The 19,499-nt window shown below is 43.9% G+C and overlaps 1 protein-coding gene across 2 annotated transcripts in view; it reads left to right on the top strand.

Moving 5' to 3' along the window:
• Positions 1-19,499, top strand: part of RYR2 (ryanodine receptor 2) — a 298,173-nt gene that overhangs the window by 44,225 nt on the left and 234,449 nt on the right. For both annotated transcript variants that reach the window (XM_087828993.1, XM_087828992.1), the window contains exons 10-13: positions 5,835-5,956; positions 8,535-8,718; positions 8,972-9,107; positions 18,333-18,428. In XM_087828993.1, the coding sequence (XP_087685119.1) occupies positions 5,835-5,956; positions 8,535-8,718; positions 8,972-9,107; positions 18,333-18,428 (538 nt within the window). The remainder of the gene's footprint in view (positions 1-5,834; positions 5,957-8,534; positions 8,719-8,971; positions 9,108-18,332; positions 18,429-19,499) is intronic.

Below are 19,499 nucleotides of genomic sequence, written 5' to 3'. Positions count from 1 at the left end.
ATCACTTTGAATGTTTCTTGCCACTCCCTTCTGGCCTGCAAGGTTTCTGTTAAGAAATCAGCTGACAGTCATGTGGGTGTTCCCTTGTAGGTAACTAACTGCTTTTCTCTTGCTGCTTTTAAGATTCTCTCTTTGTCTTTAACCTTTGGCATTTTAATTATAATGTTTCTTGCTGTGAGCCTCTTTGAGTTCTTCTTGTTTGGGACCCTCTGTGCTTTCTGAACTTGTAAATCTATTTCCTTCCCGAGGTAGGTGAAGTTTCCTGTAATTATTTTTTCAAATAGGTTTTCAAGTACTTGGTCTCTTTCTTCCCTTCTGGTACCCCAATAATGCGAATGTTGGGGCCTCTTGAAGTTGTCCCAGAGGCTCCTTATACTATCTTCATATTTCTGTATTCGTTTTTCTTTTTGCTCTTCTGGTTGAGTGTTTTTTGTTTCCTCATGTTCTAAATTTCTGATTTGATTCTCAGCGTTCTCTACTCTACTGTTGATTCCCTGTAAATTATTCTTCATTTCAGTTCATGTAGCCTTCACTTCAAATTGGTACTTTATTATGTCATCTGTTTTCTCAGTTTTAGTAATAATACGGTTGAGCATCCTTATAAACAAAATTCTGAACTCTGTATCTGTTAGCTTGCTTGGATCTATTTCATTTAGTTCCTCTTCTAGAGATTTCTTCTGTTCATTCCTTTGTGACATGTTTCTTTGCCTCCACATTTTGGCTGCTTCCAGGTGTTTGTTTCTGTGTATTAGGTAGAGCTGCTATGTCTCCTGGAATTTGTAGAGTGGCTTTGTGTAGTAGGTGTCCTGTAGGGTCCAGTGGCTCAACCTCCCCAGTCACTTGAGCTGGGCCTTCTAGGTGCTCCCCTGTGTGGGCTGTGTGCACTGTCCTGTTGTAGTTGAGCCTTGGTTGCTGTTGGCATCACTGGGAGGAATTGACCCTCAGGCCAATCAGCTGTGAGGACCAGCTGCAACTACAGCCAGAGAGATGCTGTGCTGGAGACACCCCTATGGAGCAGGATTTACTTCAGTGGAGCTTTGGTGTTCACCAAGTGTACCCCTTGAGTGTGTCACTCGTGGATGTGGTAGGGTTGTAATCCAGTGTGGTTGAGTCTGACCAGCAGGTGCACTGTCTCGGGCCTCCCGGGAGGTGCAAAGTCAGCCTCTGTCAGTGCCTCTTCCAGGGCCACCCAGCATGAGCTACACAGCAAACCATAGTTGGCTGCTCCTTGTGCTGGGCTTGGAGGTGCCCAGGAGAGGCCAAGCTATGAGCCAATGCAGCTGCTGCTAGTTCCAGGCCTGGGGCCGCTTATTAAGCCATATAGGGCACGCTGCTGGTTGTTTGAGAGATTTTAGGAAAGTCCTAAGCATGAGGCTCCAGAGGCCACTTGCACAGAAAAGCCCCTGGAAATGGCCCGGATGAGCTGCAGGTGGGGAGGGGCGGGGCCTTCAGGAATCATGGGGCGGGGCCAAGGGTGTGAGTCAGGTGCTGGCGATTCAAACATGGCGCCTGCAGGCTGTGTGAGGAGGACCCGCCATAGGAGCAGTGGCCTCTGCCGGCTCTTCTGCCTGGGAGGAAGCTGCCCCTCCAGCTCTCGCCCCGACTTCAGGCAGGTTAGTTCCTCCCAAGCAAGTGTCCCAGGTCCTTTCAGGCTGCTGCCCGGCGCTGGGCTCAGAGGGAGCGCATCCGAGTGAGTCCGAGCCGGGCCCTTTGAGAGGAGCTGCTGGGGCTCCACAGCCTCCACGACCCTCAGGGACAGTCCCCGCTGGTTCCATAGCCCGAAGTTGTGGGGACGTCTCTTCCCAGCCCTGGAGCCCTGGGCTGGGGGCCTGCTGTGCGGCTGGGACCCCTCACTCTTCCGGGAAACCCCCAACGCCAAGATTCCCTCCCAGGTTTACCCCGTGGCACCGGGGGTGGGCCGCCCCAATCCGCCTGCGTCTCCGCCCCTCCTACCGCTTTCTCCTTCAGTTCCCTGGTTGTGGGGCTTCTGTGCAGCCAGATTTCAGGAGGCTCTGAGTGATGGTGGTTCTGTATTTTAGTTGTAATTTTGGTGCGGTTGCGGGAGGTGGCGGGGACTGCGGTTACCTACGCCACCATCTTGTTTCCTCTGAAGCTGCTTTTTAAGGTCTTCAGAAGTGAGAGAGCCAGGAGTTAGGCGAAGTTCAGTTAGTTGATGGGGTGGGGGGGGGGGGAGACAAAAAGGGAAAAGCAGGACTAAGGCGTATGATCGAGACTTACTACCTGTCTCTCTTGCTAGATGCTGGGGACATGACCCACAGGTTTTATTTCTGTATTGCCAGCATCTGGCACAGCACTGGACCAGAGTGGATGCACAGTCCACTTGAATACTTGAAAAACAAGTATATTCAAGTGTAGTTACAGTTGCATTGCTGAGATCCCACCTGCACCTGTTAGCCTGGGCTCCGGCTGTGTAGTGTCGCAGAGTTTGGGACCACGAGTGCTGTGTGAGCTTCTGGAAGGCGAAGAGCTAATGCCCAGATTGTGGCAGGAAAGTCTGATTGGGCTTGAAAGCAAAGTTTTATTTTGATGATGATGCTTGGCCATGGATCTTCTATCAGATTTAACAAATGTTTACCATTTGTGTAAGTACTGCATTTTGAAAAATTTCAAACATACAAAAAAATTGGAAGACTCATCAGTGGGAATCCCTGTATCCGTGAATTAGATTCAACAATTATTAATAGTTTGCAGTAGCTTCTTTCTTTCCCTGCGTCCCTGCTTTCTTCTCTCTCTGTTCAGTGCACATATACATGTGTATGAGTGTGTGGATATTGTATGTATACGTATACACACCTTCCAAGTGAACCTCGTGTCAGTTCCTCTGCCCACCTTTACACCTGTCCCGTGTGCAGGACTCACACAGCCTCGTGACCAGTCTCCTTCCAGATCCCTTTCCTCGTCTCGCTGTGGCCCCCCATCTCCAGTCCACGGCAGGGTGCCGGGATTCTTAATCATTTCTCCACGCCTTCGTCCCTAACCATGGATTAAAGTCAAAATGGGACCTGTATGCTCTGTCCTGGGCCGCGTGGAGCTTGCCTGTTAGAGAAGTTTCCCACAGGTGCTCGGAAGCTGAACAGTGTTGTTTAAGTTCGTGAAGGCACATGCAAAACAGACTCTAGGCCAGAGAAGAGATGATCTCTTTAAGCCTGTCCGGTGGCTCATCAACACGCCAGAGCCGTCTGCAGAACCAAGTCTCTGTGGGGAGACTTCAGCGCGGTTGCGATGCACCTGGACTTCCCAGGTATCTAGGTCTTCAAGTCGTTTCCTTTTCAGGAAAAGCGTGCTGCTGCTCCCTTCCCCTGTCTTTACCTGTTTGAAACTGTTTTTTCTGTTGTTTCAGATGAATAAAAACTTGGTTAGTTAAAAAATATCTGAACCATTTTCATAGCTTTTATTTGTCCCACTTTATGTGAATATTCGTGTTTTGCTGAAAAATACAAATGTTTGTTTGCACAGTGATGCGCAGACTGTGCTGGGGTGTTAGGAATATGTAACTTCTATACCTTTGAAAAAATCTAAAAACTCTGAATTAGAAAATGCATATGTCACCAAGGGTTTTAATTAGCACACTTGGTCTTTTTAAAATAGAGGAGACTTGTTCGGCCACATTGCTTTCTGTTTTCTTCCGGTTGTTAGTTTCCTTCCCAGGAACCCGGCTGGTTCCTCTTCTCTGGGTCCCTCACCCACCTGAAAGAATTCTTATCTTTCCTGCCTGTCTCTGAATTTTGCTTCTCAGGTGTCTGCCAAAATCCTCGCTTTGTTTCCTCTGGAGTGTTAAGCTTGCTCAGTGCCTTTAAAAGCTGGGTTTCCCTGTTGTGTTTCATTGTCTCCACAGACCCCGTTTTGTCCCAGCCTCTCCTCTGTTCTGGCTGTTCATCGGCGTGTGTCCTGGTGGATTTTCACCCTGTTTCATACCTTCTTGCATCCTGTGGACAGTTGAGGAAGCGTATATATTTAACTAGTGGCTTGCTATTCCTGTTTTACTTACATTTTTAAAAATTAGGCAGTAGTGCTATATTTTATCAAATAAAGGGAGATTAAAATGTTTTAGTGTTCTTTAATGTATTGATAAGTCAGTAGACATCATGAAATTGAGGAATCTTTAAATTCATAGGCTAAACCCTATCTGGCCATAGTTAATTATTCTTTTGAAATCTTACTAGATTCTGTTCATATTTTATTTAGAATTATTACATATACTTATTGGTGAAATGAATCTTTATTTATTGATACTGAAATTTGAATTTCATATAATTTTCATGTGTCATGACATTTTTTTGGTCTTTTTCAACCATTTAAAAATGTAAAAACTACTCTCAGTTCACAGGCTTTTCAAAAGCAGGGAGTAGAGGTCGCTTGCTGACTTCTGGGGAACACTAACCTGCATTAAATCTTGGTTCTTTGATGGTGTATTGGATCTCCCTTGTCAGACCATCGAGTCCTAAGGTCTTTAAATATCAGATCTTCAATATTCTTTGCAACCTCTTTTAAATAAACTGATCTCAACAAATTTTCTGCTTAGTTGGGGACATTCTATCGATGAGCCTTAATTTGTTAGGAAGCCACCTACTTTCTGTGGGATGCTCAGTGACGTTTGCTTTGTATTTTTATTGTATTATTTTTGCCAAGGTCGTCCACACAGTGCTATCTTTATAATCTTACAGATTTAATGTCTTTTGCATTTTATATATCATTCTCTCTGTTTTTGCTTTCTTTCTATATTATTTTCTAGCCTGGTTTGTGAGAGGTTTTTCTTTTTTTAATCTTCTTAAGGTATCAAATTTGGAGCTTTAAAAATCTTTTCCAATATCTTACTTGACGTCTAGCTTGGTAAATCCTCTTTTTAACTTCATTAATCCCCCTTTTACGTTGCTTTTCTTTTAGTCTTATATCCAGGAGTCGTTCCTACAGTTAGTCACTGTTTCGGTCAGTGGGGCGTGGAAGCCCCTCATGCCTCTGCACCGGACGCCTCTGTCGTTGACGGGGCAGGTGCTCCACCTCACGTCACTGTCTAGATGGGAACGACCTTAGTTCTTGCCGTCTCACTCGGGTCGCCTGATAGGTGACGAGAGTGTCTTTCTCTAAGTGTTGAGTGAAGGGGGCTGGCACCAGTGGCTGCCCACTGCATGGCCCCTTTATAGACAGCGCACAGGTGATCTTTGCTGTTCAGAGGCAGGCGGTGGGCCCACCGCAGGACGGGCCGGAGGGGAGCTTGGGAGGCCTGAGGCGCTGGGACGTCCCCTCCTGGCTCCGAGGGCTCACATAGTGTGTTCGTTTTGTGAAAACTGTTCAGCTCTTCACGTAAGAATTTTGCCCTTCTGTCTCCTCAGGTCATACCTTCATAGTAAGCTTAAAATCAAAACGCCTAACAGAGGAAGTAATGAAATAAACGTGCAATTTTAAAGAACTTAGCCGCCTTAGAAACATTGCCCAGCGCTGTTCACGAACCAGTCTGCTCGGCGTGCTGTGCGCCTGCAGGGACTGAGCGGCTTCCTTGGCTGCCTCAGCAGTTGGTTTAGACCTGGGTCAGTCCCTGAACAGGAAGAGGTGCAAACACTCCAGTGTGTGTTTTGCTCAACTCAGTACAATAACAGATTCATTCTTTAAGACAGTAACTGAATGGATACATTGAATAGGTAGTCCAGGGACCTATGCATATTATTTAACCTTATAGTACAAGGTAACAACAACTTGCAGTGCCCTCCACCAGCCTTGATTCTGTTTATTGTTGTCACATTTTTAATTGTGCACCTTCTTAACCCCATTTGGAAAGAGATGCTGGGAGTGATGCCTTTGCATCTGCTTCTTTACAGGCCATTATGCATCACGAAGGCCACATGGATGACGGCATAAACTTATCCAGATCGCAGCACGAGGAGTCCCGGACGGCGGGGGTCATCCGCAGCACAGTCTTCCTTTTCAATAGATTTATAAGGTGCATTTTCGTTTGCTGTGGTGGCTGTTTGACATCTTACCTGATTGGATTTACAAAGAAATAATTCTAAAGTATGCTAGGGTGGTAGATATCATGCAGTTTGGAAGGTCAGCAGACACATTCGAAGAAGGTGCCGGTTAGATGGTTTTATGCTTTCTTTTAAATGAACTTTAAAAAAGAAATGTGCTTTTGGAAATTGTGTGTGTCACTTTATCAGTAGCTGTAGGGCAGGATTATTCTACAACATAACATACCCTATGCTGGACCTACTTAATTCCCTTTTACACTTCCTTTATAATTATTGAACTGTATTAAAAAATAAAGTGAACTTGTAATGACTGAGTTTACCCACCTAATAATGGAAAATTGCATATCCAAAAACTAAATCAAGCTTGTGGACAGTGTTTCTGGGAACATTATACCAACATAGACTCCGGCCTGTGGTGAGTATCATACGTCTCTTTAAACTGTGCCAGTTTGATGGGAAAAGTGTTTGTGTATGTGTGTTTGTGTGCACAGATACATATTTATATCTATAACTGTTTTTAAAGTATGCATGTATTTGAGAATTGTGGAAATGGGTATATGTCATATTTGCTGACCAGATTTCTTCATTTATTTTTTCTTTTGTGACTTACCCTATTATTTGTTAATATTTTATTAGGCTACTATGACCTTGTGTTAGAGATTTTAATTTCCTGTCATCATATATAAACTGCAAATATTTTCCTAATTTATTGGTTTGAAAAAGAATATTATAAAGTTTTTAAAATAGTTTTTAAACAATTTTTAAAAGTATTTTTTATATTCAATAAATCAAGTTTTGGTTATAGGCCCTAAAACTCAGCCTAGTGAGCAGTTTTGGATTCTTAGATGGCATTTGTCTGGTAAGGGGCTTTTCCCAGAAAGTGATGGGTGGTTCTGTTTCCAATCACAGGTGTGATTCTTGGCCTAGAGCTGACACTTACTGCGGCTCCTCCTCAGGTTGCAAACGTAGATACTGTGTCAGAGTCTTGTGAGTTCATTCCAGTTAGTGTGATGAGAGTGAGTTTGACTATGTTATAAATAAATAGATTTATGATTCAAATATATCTACGAGTTAATGGGATAAAATGTATAGAAGAGAAATATTTTCATTGTATGTGCATTTTCATTTTAAAAGGGGAGAGAGAATTTCTTCTGCAAAGTCATTTCTGTTGCTTTTGGGGCATTAGAAAAACTTAAAGACACAATAACTCTGGGTAAGAAGAATTCCATTGATATAAGCGATTTGGAATTTCAGGCAAAATCTTTAGAATAATCATGCAGTTTTGCTGTTTCTACTATTTATGAGGCTGAAGTCAAATATTCTAAAATTATTAGTAACATTTTGTAAAGGATACATTTTAAATAATTTTTAGTATAATAAAGTTTGAAAATAAGCTAATTCTCATTTATAAGGCTTTTATTGTTTTTTAAAATGTAATTTTTAATAGTCAGATAATTAGCTAGAGATATTTCCTTGGAATAAAATATTGTCATATATTTTTGTTGATGAAGAGAGCAGGAAAGGAAGTACAAATATAAATATTACTATATCAACTATAATATAGACATTCTCTCATTCTTTTTGGTGTCTGTTGAGTATTTTTAAATAAACTTTTTATTTTGAAATAATTTTGATTTACAAACACCACATGAGTAAAGTTCTTTGCAGAAACATTCAAAGCTCTCTGTTTTAAAACTCAGAATCTCAGAAAGCTCAACAAATCACATTTACATGCCAGTAATACATTTTTCTTCAAAGGCTAGAAAAGCAACATGATGTCATTTCTTAATTTAATTTTAAATACATTTATTTCAGGTAATAGGAAAGCATTTGGTATATTGTTTCCTGATTAGTAAGTGAATTTCATGAGTTCTCATCATTAGAATGTATTTTTAAACAGGCAGAAGTTAAACAGAATGGCAGAGAGTGTCGGTGATCTCATGGCAATAGCAGTTCCTTCTCCCAGAACCAAACAAAAGAGAACAGAAATGTCATGTGGGGAGCTGCACCTTAAACCTTAGACTGTGTAGCGCTTTATAGTGAAAATCGGTTGGTCTCTAAATTTTTTTTTTTTTTAAATATATCTTTTATTGATTTCAGAGAAAGGAAAGGAGAGGGAGAGAGAGAGAAACATCAGTGATGAGAGAGTCATTGATCGAGCCCACAACCCGGGCATGTGCCCTGACTGGGAATCGAACCCCGATTGCCTGGATCCTAGGTTGATGCTCAACCGCTGAGCCACGCCCAGCTGGGCGGTCTCTAAATGTTTATACTATTGGTTTTTAAGGCATTGGTCCTCTATGCCCTTCAGGTTTTTCTCTTGATGAATTTCTCGATGTGGTGTTTTTAATATAACATTATGTACACAGGAAAGAACATACAGGTCCTCATTTGAGTATGTTACTTATTGCTTGTGGAAGTCTAGAATCTTTCTTACATGCTCCTTTTGCAGCGGTGTCCAGAGGGAGAGTAAAGCTATAATCATCTATAAACTAAAATCCTGCATAAAATTGTGTCAACAATTAGAGACATGGTTGCTGTTTGTTTTAGGGGCCTGGACGCTCTGGGCAGGAAAGCGAAGGCGCCCCCAGTGGACCTGCCCATCGAGTCGGTCAGCCTGAGCCTGCAGGACCTGATAGGCTACCTGCACCCGCCAGCCGAGCACCTGGAGCACGAGGACAAGCAGAACCGGCTGCGGGCCCTGAAGAGCCGGCAGAACCTCTTCCAGGAGGAGGTGAGCTGCCAGCCCCTTTCTTCTCTACTGTCTTCCTGGGAAAAGCTGTCCTGGGGGAACTCTGACATCATGTGCTTTGGGTCAGAGCAGCGGGCTACTATTCTGTGTTACCGCTTGTCCTTTGGATGAATGGTCTCAGTTTCCTTAACGATTGACACTCACTTTGAGCAGGCTTTTCGGTTTCAAAACAACCCCGCACTCCATGTGAGCAGGCCCACCGTTTCTGACGTTTCTGATGTGTTTGTCCCCGCAGGGGATGATCAGCCTGGTACTCCAGTGTGTGGACCGGCTGCACGTGTACAGCAGTGCTGCCCACTTTGCGGATGTGGCTGGTAGAGAGGCCGGGGAGTCCTGGAAGTCGATCCTGAATTCTCTGTACGAGCTGCTGGGTAAGGATGGCTGAGTTTCCAAGGCAACCACTCGCGTCTATTTTAAATGACCACAGAGCCCCCATGACTCTCCCCACCCCCAGCCTGGGGTCTCCCCAGCCTCCTCCCTCCTTTCTGGGATCCGCCTTGAAGCTCCAGGGATGCCTGACTAACTAAGGGACACAGGCGTGGTTTACACTGCGTCCCTGTTGGCTCTGTGCAAACACAGGGCTGCATCACCTTTGGTCCAGAGGGTTTCTGCAGCCTCTGCCATCTCCTGTCGAGAACCACGAAAGATCTGAGATTTCACCCTTTAGTGAGCCAGTGAATTAGCCTGAAATTAGGATAAAGGGGGCAGTTTACTTCTCACAGCAATGAGAGGAGCTAGGACATCAACATTTTTCGTGTCAGGTCCTTGGGCCCCTGTTCTTGCAGGACAGTGTGAGGAGGACAGGTGACCACTGCCTACGCTGTCAGGACCCCAGTGTCCTGAACAAACTAGATGCTCAGGGAACGAGGTGCCTCATGGCCGTGTGTCTGAGGGTAGGATGGTTACGCACTGAGTGAACGTTGTTGTGGGTATGTATACGTAACACACATTTATTTATATTCCATATCAGCTCTTTTCATATGTGGTTTGATTGTTAACTGGAACATGTCCAGAATAGGATTTCTAAGTGATTTACCTCTTCAAAGGGCGAGAGAAAAGCTGTGGTGGGAGGTGCAATGACTGATCTCCTACGATGCCTGGGCTCAGACTGCCTCCAACCACAGAGGGCAGCGGCGCACTCGCAAGAAGGAAGGGGGCCTGCCGTGGGTGGGAGGCAGGGCCCACCGCAGCATCCGGGTCAGCTTCTGTCTGCCCCGCCCTCAGAGGGCCGCTGCTTCCAGCGCTGGCTCCCTGGACAGCCTGGGTCGCCGCGGTCAGCTCTCGGCACCCGAGGTGTCCTCTGGGACATGGAGAAGTGACAGGGCTGCCCCTGGAAATCCTCCCGACAAGGAGCATGCCGCTCCATCTCATCAGCCTGGACCGTGGGGCCCCTGACCACTCGTTCTGGCAGGAGGCCGGGAATTTCACAGCCCGGCTATGTCTGGTCCTGGCTTTGACCCACTCGGGAATGGGGCCCACAGCCGGGACTGCCTGGCTGCCAGACAGAGGTGCGAGTTAGAGAAGGAGGCAATAGGGCAGGTTCCACTTCACGTTCACTCGTACAATAAATACATGCGCTGTAGAGGCTCCCACTGAGGGGACCTCGAGCCCTTCACCTCACCACTTGGGCCTGTTCCTTCTCCACAGTTACGTCCTGTTCTTGAAAAACAAGTTTCACCCTCAGTTCCCAGGCAGCAGCCTCTGAGGAAGTGACCCTGCTCCTTGCCGGTCACAGTTCCCCTTAGACAGGTGGTTAGATTTGTGCTATTTTGTCTGCAAGTCGGAGGAAATGCCAGTGCTCAGTAAATACCTGAGAGACAGCACTGAGCCCTTGCTGGTGGGCGGGCTCTGTTGGATTTCTGGCTGGTCTGTGTCCTGTCCACTGACCTTCATTTCAGGCACTGGGGCCCACACTCCCTCCCTCACGAGTTTTCATGAGCTCCAATATTGGGCACATGCCCTTCTTGTTCCTGTGTTTTAGACGCCACAGCCCGTGCCGGCCTGTCCCTTCCTTTTCACCTGTGACCTGGCTCACTACCTCCCGGCCTCAGTGTCGCCTCCTCCAGTCCCTTCCTCCCATCCAGTACTGCCCTGCTTCCAGGCACCTAGACTCACATCTGTATGGCTTACGTTAAAATACACATGCATACAAAGTAATTTCTTAACTATATGAGCCTATTTTCTTGATTATTTATATCCCATTTGGTTAAGAGAGGACTTGAGGAGCTATTACTTCAAATCAACATAATTAGAATCCTTAAAACACATATTTAAGGAGGGTAACAGCATTTCATAAAACAGTTTTAAACAGTTTTAAACTGTTTTATGAAATAAGAGACATACTTCACACACTCACCCACGCGCACACACACACTCACCCACACTCACTGTTAACATTTATATTCTTACACTGCTCCTCCCGAGAGGGATGTTAACCCCCCACATATATATCATATGCTTCTCTTCGGGAGGTTTCCTTCCCTCTTGTTTGATTTTCCCGAGTGTCCTGCCTCTTCATTCGCTGCTTGGCCTCCTAAGGAGCGTCCACGTCACGGAGACTGGGTTGGGTTGGGAGGACATGGGCTTGGAGGCCAGTGAGTCCAGGTTTGAAAGGAGCTTCGTCTGATCCAGTCCTCAGAGAGGGATTGGATGCCCGCTGTGGGAGGTGCCCGGGTCTGGGCAGGAGGGGCCGCAGTGACCGGGACACAGCCCTGCCCTCACAGCTGCGGTTGAGTGAGAGAGAGACGTCATGAAACAGCCTGCCGGGGTGTCCGCACGCACTCACTGTACTGCCTCGCCATCTCCATACAGGCTATTGTGAAGTCACAGTACTAAGGGATTAATAAAAGTGATAAATTTGACCACAGAAAGTGAACAGTTATGGTCCTATCATTACAAAATAAAAAAGATAGGAATTTGGTAAAATATGCAATCTATATGAAAGACAAAGGCCCAGGTTTTGTAATATATAGAGTTTTTCTAAATCCATAAGAAAAGGAAATATCTAATAGAAAAATGGACAACACATGGAGACAAGTAGTTCACAGAACAATAAATAAAATAAAAGATTCTCAACATGATAAAGAAATGCAAATTAAAATAATAAATAAGGATCCTAGTTTACCTATTGTATTGGCACAGATAAAAAGTTGCTAATACTCCATCACTGAGGAAAATGTTGGGTAATATGCTCTTGGTGGGAGTGTGAATTGTTGATATTAAAAATGGAACAATCCTCTGTTGATGTTATGCATGAACCTTTAAATGCATATATCCTTTTACTCTGAGAAATGCCACTTTAAGGAATATATTCTAGAGATGTATTTGTACAAGTGAGAAGATGTTCACTGCAGAATTGTTTATAAGTAACAAAATTGAAAACCATTTCTCTATCAGGGGATCGGTTGCATAAGTAATAGTCCATCTGTGTGGTGTAATACGGGGTTATCACTGAAAATTGCGATAAAAGGTATCATTTGGAAAATTGTATGAAATAGGCTAGATTGCTGATTTTTTAGAATGACAATCTAGGATTTGTTATTCAGTGAAAAAAGGCAAGCTGCTCACTGTATGCCTGGTAAGAGTCCAATTGCATACAACTAAAGATATAGAGAAAGGTACATTCTTGTATATTCATTGGGAATTTCTGGAAGATGCACAGAAAACTTCTAGGTGGCTGCTTCTTGGGGAGGGAGGTCTGCTTTCTGTGCCATCTTAATCTATTTACATGTACTACGTCTATCCTTGAGAAAAGCCGTTAACATAAATGTGCAGTGATACAGTTGATGAAAGGAAGAGCTAGTGTGTTCATTTCAGCTCAGTGAAAATCTAGACTATGTCTACTCCATGCACATGAGGAGACTTCACATGCGCAGGGCAGTTTTTATGGTGGTGGCTCCTGGTGAGTAGAAGGATGAGAGATTTTGTTGTTTAAACGTTCCTTTGACTACTCTTGATTTTCTGTTTTTATTTTAATGAAAACTGATTTCATTATTAGAAAACATAAATAAAATCTTATGTTGACGTAAGAGCCATCTGCCTATTGAAGTCAGCATGACCAGAGATGGGCAGCGCATCTACTCAAGTGTGTACCTCTCAGCGCTGCAGCAGTGACGAGTTCAGCAGGGCATTCATGTCACACTGTCCTTTACCCTCAGGAAGTTTGCTTCAAATATCATTGACTGCAAATTTGGAAAGCCACCTCCCGAGTCTTCCAAGTCAGGAGACAGTGGATTCTCTCTTGGGTTACATATGAAACAAGATTTCTTTTTTTTTTTTTAGCATGGAGGAAAGGGAGGGGTTGGGAATGATAATCTATAACAATTTAAAATTGGACATGAATATATTTAATATATATTTTAGGTAGAGAGTGACAGAATTGATGATTTTGATTTATGAGACGTGAGCCTGCCCCCTGGAGGGCTGGAGGGTGTCCCTGACTCCGGGGTGGGAGGTGGGAGGGCTGGGATGGCTGTGGTCATCTCCTGCCTCTATTCCTGCAGCCACGTGGTTCATCTGCAGGAGCTGCCTCCAGGCTGCTTTTCTAAAGATGTCTGAGAAATGGCTTTTTGGTGAACTGTCTTTGTAATACTCGTTTTGAGGATTCAAAGTATGAAACAGAGGGAGACTGCTGTTTCTTTAGCATGCCAGAAGTTTCTGTGCTTGAAGACTGACCAAGGGTAGAGCAGTTAAGGATTTTGTGGGGCAGCTCATTTCCCCGGGTCTTTGGAGGGCAGGTCTTCCTAGACTCGTGAGGACACAGTGAAAAGGAAGGACATTGGCTTTAGACAGGCTCGTACCAGGTATTGCTCTGCGTGCGTTCATGTATATAGGTATTTTCTATCTTGCTCTCCAGGAAATCCTGGAAGGGCATTTTATAAACAAGACCCATTTTTCCACCTTAGTAACAGTCTATGTCTATGAAATAACAAAGACACTAATATGTTTTTAATGGAAATTTATTTTATAACCGATTCTGTGAGATACCCACTTTATCTGCTTATACACCCCCCCGCCCCCCGCCCTTCTTATCTCTGCTAGATAAGAGATTCAAGCAGGAGGAGATTAGAAAACATAAGTGAATAGAATAAAATCTTATGTTGACGTAAGAACCATCTGACTATTTGAAGTCAGATGTGGGGGCAGCTTAGCCCTGGACCTGAGCACAGACTGTGGAATCAAAGCTGCCTGGCTTTAAGTCGTCTCCTCTGTGACAGGGACACACTGTTGTCTTTTTTACCTGATCAGGGTGAGCAGGGAAGAGAGAAAACCCCGCAGCTCTCACTTCGTCAGGTGGCTGCAGGCCCCGGCTCTGGGAAGCCCCGGGCTGTGGGGCTGTCACCCTGGGGGCCAGGCAGTGGTGAGAGCTGACCTGCCTGTGGGCATGTGACCAGGGGCGGCCACTCAGCTCTGCATTGACATCGGTATTTCCTGGGATGCGTGGAAGGTGACAGGTCTTGGCCATCTAAGGCCAATTAGCAAGCAGTGGAAGAGTATTTTGAGGTTTAGCAAGCTTGTCCTGCCTTAAGGAAAGGACTGTCTGTCTCTGTACCTTGAAGCACCATAGGAAGCTCTTATTGTTCCTAGAGGTGAGAGCAGCTCTGAGACCTCTGATAGCAGCTGCTCTTGTTTCTACTTTTTTTTAACATAACTTTATTATGTTATTTGATTTTAAAATTAATACATCTTCATTATAAAAAATTAGATAATAGAAATGTGGAAACTACTTTTAAACTTAACAACCCATTTTAGTGTGTCATCTTTAAAAAATGTTTCTTTGAATGCCTATACAACATTGTACACATATGACACACCTTGCACACCATTGCACAGGTGGACGGGGCATCGGGCGTGCATGCCCGTTGAAAGCTGTGCCGTGGAGACCTGGGCTGTGGCCCTCCCCCAAACGCCAAGGTTGTGGACTTAGGCTCAGGGCTTCCCTTTGGTGTCTGTCTATTCTAGGGGTTATCTGGTCACACCTCACAACTTCTTCATTGTCACCTGTGTTTCTCTAGGTCACAGAACATCTCGGCGGCAGACCCTCACCTCCTCACAGGTCCCTCATGCAAACTGCTGCTGCTGCTGCTGAGCAGCTGTGATTTTTAACAGGATTTATGACCCCTTTCCCTCCTACCTGTTCATCTTCCCTCCTGTTTTGGAATAAGGAAATTCCCCTTTAGACAAAGGGAGAGCACCCCCCGCCGCCCCAAGACAGTCCTCAAGGTCTCCTTTCTACCCCAGGCACGCAACAGGATCTATTTCCTCAAAAGGCAGCTGGCACGCTCTGAGAAATATTCTGAAAAGCAGTTTCTCTGTGCTATGTGTATACTTACACTGTGTCCCCAGAGTGGAATAGTCTAGCGGCATTCGTTCAGAGCCTGCGGGCACTGCCGTCTACACTGGGCAGCTCTCGGCGGGAGCCGGGTCCCTCTGTCAGCTTTGATGGACGTGACCACCCGGCTGCAGGGATGTGCCCTTATCGCCTGTCCACACTCCGGCTGCCCGTGTTGCGCTGTTATAAACAGTCACGAGCTTCCTTGTAGTTCTTTGCATTCCTGTTACTTTAGAAACTCACTTAAGTGATTTCTTCTTAATTAACTGGCTAAATAAATTATAATAATTCACTGAAGCACCCTGTGCCTGAACACACGCATTCATAATTTCAGTAGGAATTCTGTTTTACTGAGTTAATTTTTTTTTTTTTTGGTTGGGAATATATACATTTTAGAGTTTATGGAGATTTTAACACATTTCCTAATACATTTCTGTCTCATTGGAGGAATGAGCCCTCACTTGACTTAATGTTGCTAACGTACTTCCAAAAGGCATTTGTAAGTCCCATTCTTGTAAAAAGGCTTTTGGATTTACAGTTGGAAGAGTTCCCTCTGCTTTTCTTATATGCACCAGTTGTTAGGCGTTGATATCACAGCCAGGCTATGTGGTAAAGAGAGTGTAGGGGTCTCCTTAGTTTTTTAACTTTGGAGGGTTCAGTTCAGAAATTAACCATTTCTTTTTTTTTAAAGATTTTTTAAAATTGGTTTTTAGAAAGAGAGGAAAGAAGAGGGAGAGAGAGAGAAACATCAATATGAGAGTGAAGCATTGGTCAGCCGTCGGCTGCACGCCCCCTACTGGGATCGAGCCCTAACCCTGGGAATGGAACCCACGACCAGTGCGTGAGATGAAGCTCAGCCAACTGAGCCACTCTGGCCAGGGCAGAAATTACCTATTTCTTAGACATAGAAAAAAGGGGCTCAGTGTTTGACATACTTTTCAGTATTATTCATGGTTTATTATTATTTTTAAATTTTCTCCTTTTGATCAGTTTTGGTGAAAAAAAATATATGAAGACCATTTTTCTAAGTGTTCAAAAATTCCAGCGCAGAGATATATACAGCGGCTGTACTTCTAATTTATTTTTCTTTTTAACTTTGTCCATTTTCTCTTTTATTCTGATTAAAGTAGCTGGTATTTAGCTTATATATTTAAACGTACTTGACTCTATGGATCAGTCCCATTCTTGTTTACATAGATCACTTCTGTTTCTAATGCATTAATTTCTACTTTTATTGCTATTTATTTTTATTTTTTATTTATTTACTTGATGTTCTTTTTCCTATATAGTGGAATCTCAGTTCTCAAACTCAGTTTGTTAAAGCTGCCTGAGATGATTTGTTCAAAAACTGAACCATTTTATCCCATTAGAAATAATGTAAATTGAATTAATCTGTTTCAGATCCCTAAATGATTCCGTTTTGACCTTTCTTATACCAGTACATCTGTAAGGTATTGTTTAATCTGTAAACAAACATTTATTAAACTTATCGCCTCCTCCCCTCCCCCCACTGGCCTTATATGAATGACTTTCAGCACTTGTTCCAGGGTGTCTTTCAGAAGCCAGGATGCAGCATCTTGGCTTTTTCATGTGTCACTGCCTCTGAAATGCTGCCCCTGGCTAACTGCTTTTCCTTTATCCAAATCAGCAACAATGTTTCCACCTCCTCAGTTGCCTGTGTTCATTGTTTCCTGAGCACCTCACACCCTTAGCAACATCAGCACACGTGATGTCTCCTTAACTTTTTAAATTGTGCTGACCATCCATTTCACCAGCAACAAAAGCAAAAACACACGACGGTATTCACAGCGCAGTTTCCTGAGATGTTAACAAGGAGAGGTTTAGCGCTGAACTGACTCCTCCTCGCTCCTTTGTGTGTGGCCTGAGAGATGCTTTTTGTGATGCTGATGTATCAGCTGGAAAGGGTTGTCAGGTGGAGGACTGACGCTCTGTTAGAAAACAGAGACATCTTTTCCCCTGCACAACTTGGGCGAGAACTGAATTGTTCGAGATGGGAGACTTTCTAGAACTGGATTTTGAAAGGAATGTTTGGTTAACATTTCTCATCCTGTTGTTTAGCAGTGGAAGCATTTAGTTCATTTTTCCCTGAGTACAGTTTGACTATCCATCACTGGTGTTTTAGGTAGCATTCCTATTTTCAGTATTTATTAGACATCCTGTGTTTGCAGTATTCCCTGTTGACTCAAAAATTATTTAGGAGAGAGTTTAAATTTTAAGTGCTTTGGTTTTATATTTGTTTCTGCCTTTCCTGCTAATTTCTAGTTTCATTACATAGTTGCCAGGGAACATGCCTATGCCGTTTCTGTTTGCAGTGTTTAATGAAGTTTTCTCTGTGGCTCACTGTGCTCTTCTCTCTTAAATGCCCCGTGATTTATTAAAAGGGTTTATTTTTCCATTATTATTTTTTTAAGACTCACCACCCATTGGAAATTGACACTATTTCTGAGAGATCATATGGGTGTAAGAGTATAATTTACATGAAATATTTGCCAGAGTTATTTGGAAAGGATTGAATGATTTTGAAACATTGAAAGTTTTCCACTGAGTATACAGATTGGGCTGAAAGAGATCAGAAAGGTCACAGCAATTTCACGGAAGGTGGGTTCTTTGTCAAGGAGTACAGAGACCACGAGGTTAAGCAAAGTTAGAATAGGTGGCTTGGCTGCAGGAGTTCTCGGAGCCCCTGAACTGCATGTGAACCTCCGAAAGGGAAGGAGAGACACAAGAGAAAGGTTTTCAGACTCATTGCCCAGGGGCCTCCCACCCGATCCCTGCACGGTGAGCCCCGTCTCTGCACGCCCGCTGCAGTTCCTAGGGGTCTGCACATTGGCTGCTACATTTTCAGGAAAACTAATGTGCTCTTAACTTCCTCATTATGTGGCTGAGAAAACTGAGCTCTAGAGAAACTCAATAATTTAGTCTCATGGCTAATTAAAAGCAATGAGTATTAGATCCCAAGTGAGGGAACTCCCAGGACACTGGTTTCTCCATAATTCTTCATTTTCAGCTCCCAATGTGAGTGTTACTGCCTCAGAATCATCCCTTCAAATGAGCAGTGAGGACGCCTTCCCTGCCCGTACCTCTGCATTCTTTTTGCAGCATCTCCATTGTGTGTGTATTTGTATTGTTTTAGATCTAAAGCACAGGTATTTTGTTCTTGAGCCAACACTTTAGTGCTGCTATTAGCATACACATTTGGAACTAGAAAATCACATAAATGTGAATTGTGCCTCTTCTTTCACAGCCGCTCTAATTAGAGGAAATCGTAAAAACTGCGCCCAGTTTTCTGGCTCCCTTGACTGGCTGGTCAGCCGACTGGAGCGGCTGGAAGCCTCTTCTGGTATGTTTCCCAGTTATTTCCTTGTATGTGATAAGAGTCTTAGAGTTTACGTCCTTAAGACGTGAAAACACTCCGAGGTTCAGTGTGATATAAATGTTTTCCTTCTGGTAGGCTAGATATTTTACCCACTCTATCTTGTTCATTTGCATTTGCAGAAAGTGAGTCCTGCAGCCCCCCAGAGCCAGGTTCCCCTCACCCCCAAATCAAGTTCTCCTCTGTACCAACAAGAGGGTTGGTCTGCAATTCCCATTTTTAACTGTGTCAAATGATTATTTTGAAAGGGTTAGAAGTTAGTTTTCTAAATCGTATAGCATAGGATTTTATTTTAAAGGGATTTAATAAATAAACAGTCTGTGTCATAGTAAGATAGTCACAGGCAGTGAACCTGACACTCCTGCCTCTGGCAGGCACATTAATTCTGTTTGGTGTTGTGGAGACTTCCAGCTGATTCCTGGGCCGGCCCGAACGCCCCAGCACCAGCGGTGGCCTCGCCGCAGCCCGCAGCGAGCCTCCTGCTCCTCCACTGTTTGTGTGGCTCATTAGCTGCCCTCCTGTAGTACTAATGCAGAATAAATGGAAACAGGTGTTGTGTCCTGTTTTGTTATGGTTCTTTCTAAAAATGTTTCTTCTTTTTAGGTTTAAGAACTTAATTGCATAAATTGAAGCAAAATAATCTTTTAATTATATGAATTACCTTTTTATCTTTATGTTCCCATTCTCATTTCTTTTTAGAATTGAGATACAGTTGACAGGACATTATAGTTCATATCAGGTGTGCAGCATAATGACTTGCTACTTGTATCTGTTGTGAAATGGTCACCACATGGTTACAAATTTGTTCTCTCGTGATGAGAAATTTTAAGATCTACTCTCTTAGAAACTTTCAAATATATAATAGAGTATTATTAACTGTAGTCAGCATGATTCCAAGGTCAAGATGCCATCCCGCATATATGTGGAATCTAAAAAAAATAACCAAAATACCATCCAACTCGTAGATACAGAGAACAGCAGGTATGCCCTCCTTTCAAGACCCCACTCTCCCTGTACCATCCTTTCTTTTCCGGAAAA

This window comes from Miniopterus natalensis, chromosome 21, assembly GCF_054644295.1.
Source record: "Miniopterus natalensis isolate mMinNat1 chromosome 21, mMinNat1.hap1, whole genome shotgun sequence".
Classification (NCBI taxonomy): domain Eukaryota; kingdom Metazoa; phylum Chordata; class Mammalia; order Chiroptera; family Miniopteridae; genus Miniopterus; species Miniopterus natalensis.
This window is presented reverse-complemented; position numbering and strand designations above follow the sequence as displayed.